Consider the following 17202-nt stretch of genomic DNA (forward strand, 5'->3'; position numbering starts at 1 on the left):
ACGTTCAAACGTCAGCTGTAAGTAAAGTGAGTGAGGTAGCAAAGATTGATCTCAAGGACTGGACATGATCCCGTGCGGTACACCTACAGAAGCATTCGGTCTACGGGAGAACTCACAGATACCGCCCGTACGGCGCCTCATCCAAACATCCGCCTCAAGGGCTTGATTCACATCACAACACTATTTGGTGCTAGGCTTCTAGTCACGTGATAAGCTGTGTGTGTGTGTAAACAATGAGCTGTCGCGTGTAGCATAACAGATGGTCGCATTGATTTGAGCTGGGATTATTGCAGTCAAAGGTGATACTACAAGTGTCAGCTAATATATCCTTTACTGCTGTACCAACAACCTATGTGTCCTCTACTGCCTGCTGTACCAACAACCTATGTGTCCTCTACTGTTGTACCAACAACCTATGTGTCCTCTACTGCTGTACCAACAACCTATGTGTCCTCTACTGCCTGCTGTACCAACAACCTGTCCTCTACTGTTGTACCAACAACCTATGTGTCCTCTACTGCTGTACCAACAACCTATGTGTCCTCTACTGCTGTACCAACAACCTATGTGTCCTCTACTGCTGTACCAACAACCTATGTGTCCTCTACTGCTGTACTAACAACCTATGTGTCCTCTACTGCCTGCTGTACCAACAACCTATGTGTCCTCTACTGCCTGCTGTACCAACAACCTATGTGTCCTCTACTGTTGTACCAACAACCTATGTGTCCTCTACTGTTGTACCAACAACCTATGTGTCCTCTACTGCTGTACTAACAACCTATGTGTCCTCTACTGCCTGCTGTACCAACAACCTATGTGTCCTCTACTGCCTGCTGTACCAACAACCTATGTGTCCTCTACTGTTGTACCAACAACCTATGTGTCCTCTACTGTTGTACCAACAACCTATGTGTCCTCTACTGCTGTACCAACAACCTATGTGTCCTCTACTGCTGTACCAACAACCTATGTGTCCTCTACTGTTGTACCAACAACCTATGTGTCCTCTACTGCTGTACCAACAACCTATGTGTCCTCTACTGCTGTACCAACAACCTATGTGTCCTCTACTGTTGTACCAACAACCTATGTGTCCTCTACTGCTGTACCAACAACCTATGTGTCCTCTACTGTTGTACCAACAACCTATGTGTCCTCTACTGCTGTACCAACAACCTATGTGTCCTCTACTGTTGTACCAACAACCTATGTGTCCTCTACTGCCTGCTGTACCAACAACCTATGTGTCCTCTACTGTTGTACCAACAACCTATGTGTCCTCTACTGCTGTACCAACAACCTATGTGTCCTCTACTGCTGTACCAACAACCTATGTGTCCTCTACTGCTGTACCAACAACCTATGTGTCCTCTACTGCTGTACCAACAACCTATGTGTCCTCTACTGCTGTACCAACAACCTTTGTGTCCTCTACTGCTGTACCAACAACCTATGTGTCCTCTACTGCCTGCTGTACCAACAACCTATGTGTCCTCTACTGCCTGCTGTACCAACAACCTATGTGTCCTCTACTGCTGTACCAACAACCTATGTGTCCTCTACTGTTGTACCAACAACCTATGTGTCCTCTACTGCTGTACCAACAACCTATGTGTCCTCTACTGTTGTACCAACAACCTATGTGTCCTCTACTGCTGTACCAACAACCTATGTGTCCTCTACTGCTGTACCAACAACCTATGTGTCCTCTACTGTTGTACCAACAACCTATGTGTCCTCTACTGCTGTACCAACAACCTATGTGTCCTCTACTGTTGTACCAACAACCTATGTGTCCTCTACTGCTGTACCAACAACCTATGTGTCCTCTACTGCTGTACCAACAACCTATGTGTCCTCTACTGCTGTACCAACAACCTATGTGTCCTCTACTGCTGTACCAACAACCTATGTGTCCTCTACTGTTGTACCAACAACCTATGTGTTCTCTACTGCTGTACCAACAACCTATGTGTCCTCTACTGCTGTACCAACAACCTATGTGTCCTCTACTGTTGTACCAACAACCTATGTGTCCTCTACTGCTGTACCAACAACCTATGTGTCCTCTACTGCTGTACCAACAACCTATGTGTCCTCTACTGCTGTACCAACAACCTATGTGTCCTCTACTGCTGTACCAACAACCTATGTGTTCTCTACTGTTGTACCAACAACCTATGTGTCCTCTACTGCTGTACCAACAACCTATGTGTCCTCTACTGTTGTACCAACAACCTATGTGTCCTCTACTGCTGTACCAACAACCTATGTGTCCTCTACTGTTGTACCAACAACCTATGTGTCCTCTACTGTTGTACCAACAACCTATGTGTCCTCTACTGTTGTACCAACAACCTATGTGTCCTCTACTGCTGTACCAACAACCTATGTGTCCTCTACTGCTGTACCAACAACCTATGTGTCCTCTACTGTTGTACCAACAACCTATGTGTCCTCTACTGCTGTACCAACAACCTATGTGTCCTCTACTGCTGTACCAACAACCTATGTGTCCTCTACTGCCTGCTGTACCAACAACCTATGTGTCCTCTACTGTTGTACCAACAACCTATGTGTCCTCTACTGTTGTACCAACAATCTGTGTCCTCTACTGCTGTACCAAAAACCTATGTGTCCTGTACTGCTGTACCAACAACCTATGTTGGTACATTGTCACAAACGGCTGTGACATGCCACTGCCCTGTCACACTGTCACGACATGTCAGAGCATCGTCAGACGACAAAGACCAGTCACAGATGACTGGTGCTGACCTGGTGAGAAGAGGGGGAGGGGGAGGTGAAAGGGGTAGAGGAGAACTGACCGGCTCAGGAATGAATGGCGCTGCCCTGCACCTTGCCTCCACTGAAAGAAAAATCAATGCGAGGCGTCTTAACCCACTGAGAGACGCGAGTCACTGAGCGGTGGGCCGAGGGTGTGGCAGCAAGCAGTGAGCCAGCCATCAACTTCACCTCCCCACTGACACCCTTAGTGGCTGGCGGGATCCTGGCGTGTAGGGACTGGCTTTCTGTCGGAGTTAAACAACTACCCAAATGTAGGGACTGGCTTTCTGTCGGAGTTAAACAACTACCCAAATGTAGGGACTGGCTTTCTGTCGGAGTTAAACAACTACCCACATGAAGGGACTGACACTTGGCCAGTAAATCACTACAGACCCCCAGCTCAAAAAAACAATCAAACAATGGGTAGAGGGTGATGTAAACTGTAGCTGTGTGATGTGATGTTAGCTGTTGTTGTGTGATGTGCTGTTAGCTGTTGTGTGATGTGATGTTAGCTGTTGTGTGATGTGATGTTAGCTGTTGTGTGATGTGATGTTAGCTGTTGTTGTGTGATTTGATGTTAGCTGTTGTGTGATGTGATGTTAGCTGTTGTTGTGTGATGTGATGTTAGCTGTTGTTGTGTGATGTGATGTTAGCTGTTGTTGTGTGATGTGATGTTAGCTGTTGTTATGTGATGTGATGTTAGCTGTTGTTGTGTGATGTAATGTTAGCTGTTGTTGTGTGATTTGATGTTAGCTGTTGCTGTGTGATTTGATGTTAGCTGTTGTGTGATGTGATGTTAGCTGTTGTTGTGTGATGTGATGTTAGCTGTTGTGTGATGTAATGTTAGCTGTTGTGTGATGTGATGTTAGCTGTTGTTGTGTGATGTGATGTTAGCTGTTGTTGTGTGATGTGATGTTAGCTGTTGTTGTGTGATGTGATGTTAGCTGTTGTTGTGTGATGTAATGTTAGCTGTTGTTGTGTGATTTGATGTTAGCTGTTGTGTGATGTGATGTTAGCTGTTGTTGTGTGATGTGATGTTAGCTGTTGTGTGATGTAATGTTAGCTGTTGTGTGATTTGATGTTAGCTGTTGTTGTGTGATTTGATGTTAGCTGTTGTGTGATGTGATGTTAGCTGTTGTTGTGTGATGTAATGTTAGCTGTTGTGTGATGTGATGTGATGTTAGCTGTTGTTGTGTGATGTGATGTTAGCTGTTGTTATGTGATGTGATGTTAGCTGTTGTTGTGTGATGTAATGTTAGCTGTTGTTGTGTGATTTGATGTTAGCTGTTGTTGTGTGATGTGATGTTAGCTGTTGTGTGATGTAATGTTAGCTGTTGTGTGATGTGATGTTAGCTGTTGTTGTGTGATGTGATGTTAGCTGTTGTTGTGTGATGTGATGTTAGCTGTTGTTATGTGATGTGATGTTAGCTGTTGTTGTGTGATGTAATGTTAGCTGTTGTTGTGTGATTTGATGTTAGCTGTTGTTGTGTGATTTGATGTTAGCTGTTGTGTGATGTGATGTTAGCTGTTGTTGTGTGATGTGATGTTAGCTGTTGTGTGATGTGATGTTAGCTGTTGTGTGATGTGATGTTAGCTGTTGTGTGATGTGATGTTAGCTGTTGTTGTGTGATGTAATGTTAGCTGTTGTTGTGTGATGTGATGTTAGCTGTTGTTATGTGATGTGATGTTAGCTGTTGTTGTGTGATGTAATGTTAGCTGTTGTGTGATTTGATGTTAGCTGTTGTTGTGTGATTTGATGTTAGCTGTTGTGTGATGTGATGTTAGCTGTTGTGTGATGTGATGTTAGCTGTTGTTGTGTGATGTAATGTTAGCTGTTGTTGTGTGATTTGATGGTAGCTGTTGTTGTGTGATGTGATGTTAGCTGTTGTTGTGTGATGTGATGTTAGCTGTTGTGTGATGTGATGTTAGCTGTTGTTGTGTGATGTGATGTTATCTGTTGTGTGATGTGATGTTAGTTGTTGTGTGATGTGATGTTAGCTGTTGTTGTGTGATGTGATGTTAGCTGTTGTGTGATGTGATGTTAGCTGTTGTGTGATGTGATGTTAGCTGTTGTTGTGTGATGTGATGTTAGCTGTTGTGTGATGTTAGCTGTTGTTGTGTGATGTGCTGTTAGCTGTTGTGTGATGTGATGTTAGCTGTTGTTGTGTGATGTGATGTTAGCTGTTGTGTGATGTGATGTTAGCTGTTGTTGTGTGATGTGATGTTAGCTGTTGTGTGATGTTAACTGTTGTTGTGTGATGTGATGTTAGCTGTTGTGTGATGTGATGTTAGCTGTTGTTGTGTGATGTGATGTTAGCTGTTGTGTGATGTTAGCTGTTGTTGTGTGATGTGCTGTTAGCTGTTGTGTGATGTGATGTTAGCTGTTGTGTGATTTGATGTTAGCTGTTGTTGTGTGATGTGATGTTAGCTGTTGTTGTGTGATGTGATGTTAGCTGTTGTGTGATGTGATGTTAGCTGTTGTGTGATGTTAGCTGTTGTTGTGTGATGTTAGCTGTTGTTGTGTGATGTTAGCAGTTGTGGTGTGATGTGATGTTAGCTGTTGTGTGATGTGATGTTAGCTGTTGTTGTGTGATGTGATGTTAGCTGTTGTGTGATGTGATGTTAGCTGTTGTTGTGTGATGTTAGCTGTTGTGTGATGTGATGTTAGCTGTTGTGTGATTTGATGTTAGCTGTTGTTGTGTGATTTGATGTTAGCTGTTGTGTGATGTGATGTTAGCTGTTGTTGTGTGATGTGATGTTAGCTGTTGTGTGATTTGATGTTAGCTGTTGTTGTGTGACTTGGTGTTAGCTGTTGTGTGATGTGATGTTAGCTGTTGTGTGATTTGATGTTAGCTGTTGTGTGATGTGATGTTAGCTGTTGTTGTGTGATGTGATGTTAGCTGTTGTGTGATGTAATGTTAGCTGTTGTTGTGTGATGTGATGTTAGCTGTTGTTGTGTGATGTGATGTTAGCTGTTGTTGTGTGATTTGATGTTAGCTGTTGTGTGACTTGGTGTTAGCTGTTGTTGTGTGATTTGATGTTAGCTGTTGTGTGATATGATGTTAGCTGTTGTGTGATGTGATGTTAGCTGTTGTTGTGTGATGTGATGTTAGCTGTTGTGTGTTGTGATGGTAGCTGTTGTGTGATGTGATGTTAGCTGTTGTGTGATGTAATGTTAGCTGTTGTTGTGTGATGTGATGTTAGCTGTTGTGTGATGTGATGTTAGCTGTTGTGTGATGTGATGTTAGCTGTTGTGTGATTTGATGTTAGCTGTTGTTGTGTGATTTGATGTTAGCTGTTGTGTGATGTAATGTTAGCTGTTGTTGTGTGATGTGATGTTAGCTGTTGTTGTGTGATGTTAGCTGTTGTTGTGTGATGTGATGTTAGCTGTTGTGTGATTTGATGTTAGCTGTTGTTGTGTGATTTGATGTTAGCTGTTGTGTGATGTTAGCTGTTGTGTGATGTGATGTTAGCTGTTGTGTGATTTGATGTTAGCTGTTGTTGTGTGATTTGATGTTAGCTGTTGTGTGATGTGATGTTAGCTGTTGTTGTGTGATGTGATGTTAGCTGTTGTTGTGTGATTTGATGTTAGCTGTTGTTGTGTGATTTGATGTTAGCTGTTGTTGTGTGATTTGATGTTAGCTGTTGTGTGATATGATGTTAGCTGTTGTTGTGTGATTTGATGTTAGCTGTTGTGTGATGTGATGTTAGCTGTTGTTGTGTGATGTGATGTTAGCTGTTGTTGTGTGATTTGATGTTAGCTGTTGTTGTGTGATTTGATGTTAGCTGTTGTGTGATATGATGTTAGCTGTTGTTGTGTGATGTGAGCTGTTGTTGTGTGATGTGATGTTAGCTATTATTGTGTGATGTAATGTTAGCTGTTGTGTGATGTGATGTTAGCTGTTGTGTGATGTGATGTTATCTGTTGTTGTGTGATGTGATGTTAGCTGTTGTGCGATGTGATGTTAGCTGTTGTTGTGTGATGTTAGCTGTTGTGTGATGTGATGTTAGCTGTTGTTGTGTGATGTGATGTTAGCTGTTGTTGTGTGATGTTAGCTGTTGTTGTGTGATGTGATGTTAGCTGTTGTGTGATTTGATGTTAGCTGTTGTTGTGTGATTTGATGTTAGCTGTTGTGTGATGTTAGCTGTTGTGTGATGTGATGTTAGCTGTTGTGTGATTTGATGTTAGCTGTTGTTGTGTGATTTGATGTTAGCTGTTGTGTGATGTGATGTTAGCTGTTGTTGTGTGATGTGATGTTAGCTGTTGTTGTGTGATTTGATGTTAGCTGTTGTTGTGTGATTTGATGTTAGCTGTTGTTGTGTGATTTGATGTTAGCTGTTGTGTGATATGATGTTAGCTGTTGTTGTGTGATTTGATGTTAGCTGTTGTGTGATGTGATGTTAGCTGTTGTTGTGTGATGTGATGTTAGCTGTTGTTGTGTGATTTGATGTTAGCTGTTGTTGTGTGATTTGATGTTAGCTGTTGTGTGATATGATGTTAGCTGTTGTTGTGTGATGTGAGCTGTTGTTGTGTGATGTGATGTTAGCTATTATTGTGTGATGTAATGTTAGCTGTTGTGTGATGTGATGTTAGCTGTTGTGTGATGTGATGTTAGCTGTTGTTGTGTGATGTGATGTTAGCTGTTGTGCGATGTGATGTTAGCTGTTGTTGTGTGATGTTAGCTGTTGTGTGATGTGATGTTAGCTGTTGTTGTGTGATGTGATGTTAGCTGTTGTTGTGTGATGTGATGTTAGCTGTTGTTGTGTGATGTGATGTTAGCTGTTTTGTGATGTGACATTAGCTGTTGTTGTGTGATGTGATGATAGCTGTTGCTGTGATGTGATGTTACCCTGAGTAGGTAAAAGTAAAAAAAAATTACCTTTTAATTTAGCCCTCACTTTATTTGCATTCTTTTTTATTTCTGACATCAACTCTTCCAGTTCCTCTTTCATTTCTGAAATACAACAACACACATCCAACTCAGTTGTGATGTTTTTTTTTAAATACCACAATTACATTATGTGAAGGGGGTGGTTTGTCACTTATTTTACTCTCGATGCAGCAGGTTGAGTGAATGAAAACATAATTCAACAGGTGGATGAGTGATTGAAAACATAATTCAACAACTGAATGAGTGATTGAAAACATAATTAAACAGCCGGATGAGTGATTGAAAACATAATTCAACAGCTGGTTGAGTGATTGAAAAAAATTATTCAACAAGTGGATGAGTGATTGAAAACAAAGTTCAACAAGTGGATGAGTGATTGAAAAAAATTATTCCAAAAGTGGATGAGTGATTGAAAACATTGTTCAACAAGTGGATGAGTGATTGAAAACATAGTTCAACAGCTGGTTGACACTGTTGAGTGTCTATGTGGATGATGTAAACAGTGTCTAGGTGGGTGTGTCTATGTGGATGATGTAAACAGTGTCTAGGTGAGTGTGTCTATGTTGATGATGTAAACAGTGTCTAGGTGAGTGTGTCTATGTGGATGATGTAAACAGTGTCTATGTTGATGATGTAAACAGTGTCTAGGTGGGTGTGTCTATGTTGATGATGTAAACAGTGTCTAGGTGGGTGTGTCTATGTTGATGATGTAAACAGTGTCTAGGTGGGTGTGTCTATGTGGATGATGTAAACAGTGTCTATGTGGGTGTGTCTATGTGGATGATGTAAACAGTGTCTATGTTGATGATGTAAACAGTGTCTATGTGGATGATGTAAACAGTGTCTAGGTGAGTGTGTCTATGTTGATTATGTAAACAGTGTCTAGGTGAGTGTGTCTATGTGGATGATGTAAACAGTGTCTAAGTGAGTGTGTCTATGTGGATGATGTAAACAGTGTCTATGTGGATGATGTAAACAGTGTCTAGGTGAGTGTGTCTATGTTGATGATGTAAACAGTGTCTATGTGGATGATGTAAACAGTGTCTATGTGGGTGTGTCTATGTGGATGATGTAAACAGTGTCTATGTTGATGATGTAAACAGTGTCTATGTGGATGATGTAAACAGTGTCTAGGTGAGTGTGTCTATGTTGATTATGTAAACAGTGTCTAGGTGAGTGTGTCTATGTGGATGATGTAAACAGTGTCTAGGTGAGTGTGTCTATGTGGATGATGTAAACAGTGTCTATGTGAAGATGTAAACAGTGTCTAGGTGAGTGTGTCTATGTTGATGATGTAAACAGTGTCTATGTTGATGATGTAAACAGTGTCTAGGTGAGTGTGTCTATGTTGATGATGTAAACAGTGTCTAGGTGGGTGTGTCTATGTTGATTATGTAAACAGTGTCTATGTGGATGATGTAAACAGTGTCTATGTGGATGATGTAAACAGTGTCTAGGTGAGTGTGTCTATGTTGATGATGTAAACAGTGTCTATGTGAGTGTGTCTATGTGGATGATGTAAACAGTGTCTAGGTGGGTGTGTCTATGTTGATGATGTAAACAGTGTCTAGGTGAGTGTGTCTATGTTGATGATGTAAACAGTGTCTATGCGGGTGTGTCTATGTTGATGATGTAAACAGTGTCTAGGTGGGTGTGTCTATGTTGATGATGTAAACAGTGTCTAGGTGAGTGTGTCTATGTTGATGATGTAAACAGTGTCTAGGTGAGTGTGTCAATGTTGATGATGTAAACAGTGTCTATGTTGATGATGTAAACAGTGTCTATGTTGATGATGTAAACAGTGTCTATGTTGATGATGTAAACAGTGTCTATGTTGATGATGTAAACAGTGTCTAGGTGGGTGTGTCTATGTTGATGATGTAAACAGTGTCTAGGTGAGTGTGTCTATGTTGATGATGTAAACAGTGTCTAGGTGAGTGTGTCTATGTTGATGATGTAAACAGTGTCTAGGTGAGTGTGTCTATGTTGATGATGTAAACAGTGTCTAGGTGGGTGTGTCTATGTTGATGATGTAAACAGTGTCTAGGTGGGTGTGTCTATGTTGATGATGTAAACAGTGTCTAGGTGAGTGTGTCTATGTTGATGATGTAAACAGTGTCTAGATGGGTGTGTCTATGTTGATGATGTAAACAGTGTCTATGTGGGTGTGTCTATGTTGATGATGTAAACAGTGTCTAGGTGAGTGTGTCTATGTTGATGATGTAAACAGTGTCTAGGTGGATGATGTAAACAGTGTCTAGGTGGGTGTGTCTATGTGGATGATGTAAACAGTGTCTAGGTGAGTGTGTCTATGTTGATGATGTAAACAGTGTCTAGGTGAGTGTGTCTATGTGGATGATGTAAACAGTGTCTATGTTGATGATGTAAACAGTGTCTAGGTGGGTGTGTCTATGTTGATGATGTAAACAGTGTCTAGGTGGGTGTGTCTATGTTGATGATGTAAACAGTGTCTAGGTGGGTGTGTCTATGTGGATGATGTAAACAGTGTCTATGTGGGTGTGTCTATGTGGATGATGTAAACAGTGTCTATGTTGATGATGTAAACAGTGTCTATGTGGATGATGTAAACAGTGTCTATGTGGATGATGTAAACAGTGTCTAGGTGAGTGTGTCTATGTGGATGATGTAAACAGTGTCTATGTGGATGATGTAAACAGTGTCTAGGTGAGTGTGTCTATGTTGATGATGTAAACAGTGTCTATGTGGATGATGTAAACAGTGTCTATGTGGGTGTGTCTATGTGGATGATGTAAACAGTGTCTATGTTGATGATGTAAACAGTGTCTATGTGGATGATGTAAACAGTGTCTAGGTGAGTGTGTCTATGTTGATTATGTAAACAGTGTCTAGGTGAGTGTGTCTATGTGGATGATGTAAACAGTGTCTAGGTGAGTGTGTCTATGTGGATGATGTAAACAGTGTCTATGTGGATGATGTAAACAGTGTCTAGGTGAGTGTGTCTATGTTGATGATGTAAACAGTGTCTATGTTGATGATGTAAACAGTGTCTAGGTGAGTGTGTCTATGTTGATGATGTAAACAGTGTCTAGGTGGGTGTGTCTATGTTGATTATGTAAACAGTGTCTATGTGGATGATGTAAACAGTGTCTATGTGGATGATGTAAACAGTGTCTAGGTGAGTGTGTCTATGTTGATGATGTAAACAGTGTCTATGTGAGTGTGTCTATGTGGATGATGTAAACAGTGTCTAGGTGGGTGTGTCTATGTTGATGATGTAAACAGTGTCTAGGTGAGTGTGTCTATGTTGATGATGTAAACAGTGTCTATGCGGGTGTGTCTATGTTGATGATGTAAACAGTGTCTAGGTGGGTGTGTCTATGTTGATGATGTAAACAGTGTCTAGGTGAGTGTGTCTATGTTGATGATGTAAACAGTGTCTAGGTGAGTGTGTCTATGTTGATGATGTAAACAGTGTCTATGTTGATGATGTAAACAGTGTCTATGTTGATGATGTAAACAGTGTCTATGTTGATGATGTAAACAGTGTCTATGTTGATGATGTAAACAGTGTCTAGGTGGGTGTGTCTATGTTGATGATGTAAACAGTGTCTAGGTGAGTGTGTCTATGTTGATGATGTAAACAGTGTCTAGGTGAGTGTGTCTATGTTGATGATGTAAACAGTGTCTAGGTGAGTGTGTCTATGTTGATGATGTAAACAGTGTCTAGGTGGGTGTGTCTATGTTGATGATGTAAACAGTGTCTAGGTGGGTGTGTCTATGTTGATGATGTAAACAGTGTCTAGGTGAGTGTGTCTATGTTGATGATGTAAACAGTGTCTAGGTGAGTGTGTCTATGTTGATGATGTAAACAGTGTCTAGGTGAGTGTGTCTATGTGGATGATGTAAACAGTGTCTATGTTGATGATGTAAACAGTGTCTAGGTGGGTGTGTCTATGTTGATGATGTAAACAGTGTCTAGGTGGGTGTGTCTATGTTGATGATGTAAACAGTGTCTAGGTGGGTGTGTCTATGTGGATGATGTAAACAGTGTCTATGTGGGTGTGTCTATGTGGATGATGTAAACAGTGTCTATGTTGATGATGTAAACAGTGTCTATGTGGATGATGTAAACAGTGTCTAGGTGAGTGTGTCTATGTGGATGATGTAAACAGTGTCTAGGTGAGTGTGTCTATGTGGATGATGTAAACAGTGTCTATGTGGATGATGTAAACAGTGTCTAGGTGAGTGTGTCTATGTTGATGATGTAAACAGTGTCTATGTGGATGATGTAAACAGTGTCTATGTGGGTGTGTCTATGTGGATGATGTAAACAGTGTCTATGTTGATGATGTAAACAGTGTCTATGTGGATGATGTAAACAGTGTCTAGGTGAGTGTGTCTATGTTGATTATGTAAACAGTGTCTAGGTGAGTGTGTCTATGTGGATGATGTAAACAGTGTCTAGGTGAGTGTGTCTATGTGGATGATGTAAACAGTGTCTATGTGGATGATGTAAACAGTGTCTAGGTGAGTGTGTCTATGTTGATGATGTAAACAGTGTCTATGTTGATGATGTAAACAGTGTCTAGGTGAGTGTGTCTATGTTGATGATGTAAACAGTGTCTAGGTGGGTGTGTCTATGTTGATTATGTAAACAGTGTCTATGTGGATGATGTAAACAGTGTCTATGTGGATGATGTAAACAGTGTCTAGGTGAGTGTGTCTATGTTGATGATGTAAACAGTGTCTATGTGAGTGTGTCTATGTGGATGATGTAAACAGTGTCTAGGTGGGTGTGTCTATGTTGATGATGTAAACAGTGTCTAGGTGAGTGTGTCTATGTTGATGATGTAAACAGTGTCTATGCGGGTGTGTCTATGTTGATGATGTAAACAGTGTCTAGGTGGGTGTGTCTATGTTGATGATGTAAACAGTGTCTAGGTGAGTGTGTCTATGTTGATGATGTAAACAGTGTCTAGGTGAGTGTGTCTATGTTGATGATGTAAACAGTGTCTATGTTGATGATGTAAACAGTGTCTATGTTGATGATGTAAACAGTGTCTATGTTGATGATGTAAACAGTGTCTATGTTGATGATGTAAACAGTGTCTAGGTGGGTGTGTCTATGTTGATGATGTAAACAGTGTCTAGGTGAGTGTGTCTATGTTGATGATGTAAACAGTGTCTAGGTGAGTGTGTCTATGTTGATGATGTAAACAGTGTCTAGGTGAGTGTGTCTATGTTGATGATGTAAACAGTGTCTAGGTGGGTGTGTCTATGTTGATGATGTAAACAGTGTCTAGGTGGGTGTGTCTATGTTGATGATGTAAACAGTGTCTAGGTGAGTGTGTCTATGTTGATGATGTAAACAGTGTCTAGATGGGTGTGTCTATGTTGATGATGTAAACAGTGTCTATGTGGGTGTGTCTATGTTGATGATGTAAACAGTGTCTAGGTGAGTGTGTCTATGTTGATGATGTAAACAGTGTCTAGGTGGATGATGTAAACAGTGTCTAGGTGAGTGTGTCTATGTTGATGATGTAAACAGTGTCTAGGTGAGTGTGTCTATGTTGATGATGTAAACAGTGTCTATGTGGATGATGTAAACAGTGTCTAGGTGAGTGTGTCTATGTTGATGATGTAAACAGTGTCTATGTGGATGATGTAAACAGTGTCTATGTGGGTGTGTCTATGTGGATGATGTAAACAGTGTCTATGTTGATGATGTAAACAGTGTCTATGTGGATGATGTAAACAGTGTCTAGGTGAGTGTGTCTATGTTGATTATGTAAACAGTGTCTAGGTGAGTGTGTCTATGTGGATGATGTAAACAGTGTCTAGGTGAGTGTGTCTATGTGGATGATGTAAACAGTGTCTATGTGGATGATGTAAACAGTGTCTAGGTGAGTGTGTCTATGTTGATGATGTAAACAGTGTCTATGTTGATGATGTAAACAGTGTCTAGGTGAGTGTGTCTATGTTGATGATGTAAACAGTGTCTAGGTGGGTGTGTCTATGTTGATTATGTAAACAGTGTCTATGTGGATGATGTAAACAGTGTCTATGTGGATGATGTAAACAGTGTCTAGGTGAGTGTGTCTATGTTGATGATGTAAACAGTGTCTATGTGAGTGTGTCTATGTGGATGATGTAAACAGTGTCTAGGTGGGTGTGTCTATGTTGATGATGTAAACAGTGTCTAGGTGAGTGTGTCTATGTTGATGATGTAAACAGTGTCTATGCGGGTGTGTCTATGTTGATGATGTAAACAGTGTCTAGGTGGGTGTGTCTATGTTGATGATGTAAACAGTGTCTAGGTGAGTGTGTCTATGTTGATGATGTAAACAGTGTCTAGGTGAGTGTGTCTATGTTGATGATGTAAACAGTGTCTATGTTGATGATGTAAACAGTGTCTATGTTGATGATGTAAACAGTGTCTATGTTGATGATGTAAACAGTGTCTATGTTGATGATGTAAACAGTGTCTAGGTGGGTGTGTCTATGTTGATGATGTAAACAGTGTCTAGGTGAGTGTGTCTATGTTGATGATGTAAACAGTGTCTAGGTGAGTGTGTCTATGTTGATGTAAACAGTGTCTAGGTGAGTGTGTCTATGTTGATGATGTAAACAGTGTCTAGGTGGGTGTGTCTATGTTGATGATGTAAACAGTGTCTAGGTGGGTGTGTCTATGTTGATGATGTAAACAGTGTCTAGGTGAGTGTGTCTATGTTGATGATGTAAACAGTGTCTAGATGGGTGTGTCTATGTTGATGATGTAAACAGTGTCTATGTGGGTGTGTCTATGTTGATGATGTAAACAGTGTCTAGGTGAGTGTGTCTATGTTGATGATGTAAACAGTGTCTAGGTGGATGATGTAAACAGTGTCTAGGTGAGTGTGTCTATGTTGATGATGTAAACAGTGTCTAGGTGAGTGTGTCTATGTTGATGATGTAAACAGTGTCTAGGTGAGTGTGTCTATGTGGATGATGTAAACAGTGTCTAGGTGGGTGTGTCTATGTTGATGATGTAAACAGTGTCTATGCGGGTGTGTCTATGTTGATGATGTAAACAGTGTCTAGGTGGGTGTGTCTATGTGGATGATGTAAACAGTGTCTATGTGGGTGTGTCTATGTGGATGATGTAACCAGTGTCTATGTGGATGATGTAAAAAGTGTCTAGGTGGGTGTGTCTATGTGGATGATGTAAAAATACTTACTATCATCTGTGTTGGGAGCTGACAATATTGCACTGTGTTTTTTCTTGACCTCATCAACATTGGAGGCTATCTTGTCTATCATCTCTCTGATCTCATCCACCTGCAAACAATGGCTGGACATTGAGTTGTGAACCTGGGATACTTAGCTAAGAGTACCCTGACCCCTACCCTCCTCATCATTTCTTCTTATACCTTAAATAATGACTACTGAAGAACCTAAAACAGCAAAGGAGGCAGGCCACATGAGTTGTCATGCATTATTTATAGCACACACTTTACTTGTGGTCATCAGCCATCTTCAGCTCCATCTGAGCCTAGATTTGTTTTAGTACCATACCTAATAGATCATCAGTAATACAAGTGGGCTTTTGTTTTTTCATGACAGTCCAAGATCCCTTCAATTACAGTTCCTGGATATGTGTTACTTAGACAATTGGAAGCAGCAAATTAGAAAAGTTGTCAATGACTATCTTTCTAAGATTCTTATTTCCATGTAACAGAACTTTATTGTAGCTGTGGCCTACCTGTTCAAAAAACTCCTCCATAAAGCCACTGCTGTCAACTGTGACAGCCACGTCATCATTTTCATCATCATCACTTTGGGCCTGAAAATACAGAAACCAGAGAAAATCTGACTAATAACATCAATAATAATGCTAGTCAACTATTGATTTCTTTTACAGATTGGTTTATTAAAATAAAATAATTGAAGGAGTCCACTTACAAAATCATCTACATTAACTTCTTTTAAATTTCAGAATCCTGATATGTTTCTTTATTAATCAATTTGCCTCAAATTTCAAGCCCAATTTTCTCAAACAATTCTCTAATTAAATTATGGTTCCTGTTTGCCAGACAATGAGAAAGCCAAAAGAAGTGAAATCCTCAGGATCATACCCTGGCATTAATTACAGGTAACAGGGGTTGCCTAGGATCATACCCTGGCATTAATTACAGGTAGCAAGGGTTGCCTAGGATCATACCCTGGCATTAATTACAGGTAACAGGGGTTGCCTAGGATCATACCCTGGCATTAATTACAGGTAGCAAGGGTTGCCTAGGATCATACCCTGGCATTAATTACAGGTAACAGGGGTTTCCTAGGATCATACCCTGGCATTAATAATAGGTAGCAGGGGTTGCCTAGGATCATACCCTGGCATTAATTACAGGTAGCAAGGGTTGCCTAGGATCATACCCTGGCATTAATTACAGGTAACAGGGGTTTCCTAGGATCATACCCTGGCATTAATAATAGGTAGCAGGGGTTGCCTAGGATCATACCCTGGCATTAATTACAGGTAGCAAGGGTTGCCTAGGATCATACCCTGGCATTAATTACAGGTAGCAGGGGTTGCCTAGGATCATACCCTGGCATTAATAATAGGTAGCAGGGGTTGCCTAGGATCATACCCTGGCATTAATAATAGGTAGCAGGGGTTGCCTAGGATCATACCCTGGCATTAATTACAGGTAACAGGGGTTGCCTAGGATCATACCCTGGCATTAATTACAGGTAACAGGGGTTGCCTAGGATCATACCCTGGCATTAATTACAGGTAACAGGGGTTGCCTAGGATCATACCCTGGCATTAATTAGAGGTAGCAGGGGTTGCCTAGGATCATACCCTGGCATTAATTACAGGAATTAAGGGTTGCCTAGGATCATACCCTGGCATTAATTACAGGTATCAGGGGTTGCCTAGGATCATACCCTGGCATTAATTAGAGGTAGCAGGGGTTGCCTAGGATCATACCCTGGCATTAATTACAGGTAACAGGGGTTGCCTAGGATCATACCCTGGCATTAATTAGAGGTAGCAGGGGTTGCCTAGGATCATACCCTGGCATTAATTACAGGTAGCAGGGGTTTCACATGTTTTGATCCTTTGCTCTGCCTTAGTTACTTAATCGAAATGAAAGCTAAGCATTTTATTTTTGCTCCAACTTCAGTTGCGCTTGTAGAAACTGCTTAACAGTGCTAATCTCCTATTTGACTCATTAGTTTTCTTCCTATACGGGTTGGTGTTTAACAGCTAACAAATCTCATCTGCACAGGGGCTCAAACCCAGGACTTCTGGGTTAGCTCTCCCACCCAACCAGCAAGAAATCTATAGGCCAACTGTTACAGCCCAACCATACTTAGATGGCAGTGTTTACAAAATCACAACTGATCATGTAATGATGCTCCTGCTTATTTTATGTCATGCCTTTACTTTATATAAAAGGAGGTGTTAATAATAATCTAAAATGAAGTCACTTGATTAATTTGCTGTCAACATAATTCATGACCTTTAAACAGAGTTGTTGTATTAAGTGAATTA

At 40.8% G+C, this 17202-nt stretch overlaps 1 protein-coding gene across 2 annotated transcripts in view; it reads right to left on the minus strand.

The window, feature by feature from the left end:
• Nucleotides 1-17202, minus strand: part of LOC131953998 (syntaxin) — a 43692-nt gene that overhangs the window by 19860 nt on the left and 6630 nt on the right. For both annotated transcript variants that reach the window (XM_059317459.1, XM_059317458.1), the window contains exons 2-4: nt 15403-15483; nt 14879-14978; nt 7668-7742 (exon numbers count right to left, since the gene is read on the minus strand). In XM_059317459.1, coding sequence (XP_059173442.1) covers nt 7668-7742; nt 14879-14978; nt 15403-15483 — 256 coding nt within the window. The remainder of the gene's footprint in view (nt 1-7667; nt 7743-14878; nt 14979-15402; nt 15484-17202) is intronic.

Source organism: Physella acuta, unplaced genomic scaffold, assembly GCF_028476545.2.
Source record: "Physella acuta isolate Inbredline_101_S28 unplaced genomic scaffold, ASM2847654v3 ptg000969l, whole genome shotgun sequence".
In the NCBI taxonomy this organism is placed as follows: Eukaryota; Metazoa; Mollusca; class Gastropoda; family Physidae; genus Physella; species Physella acuta.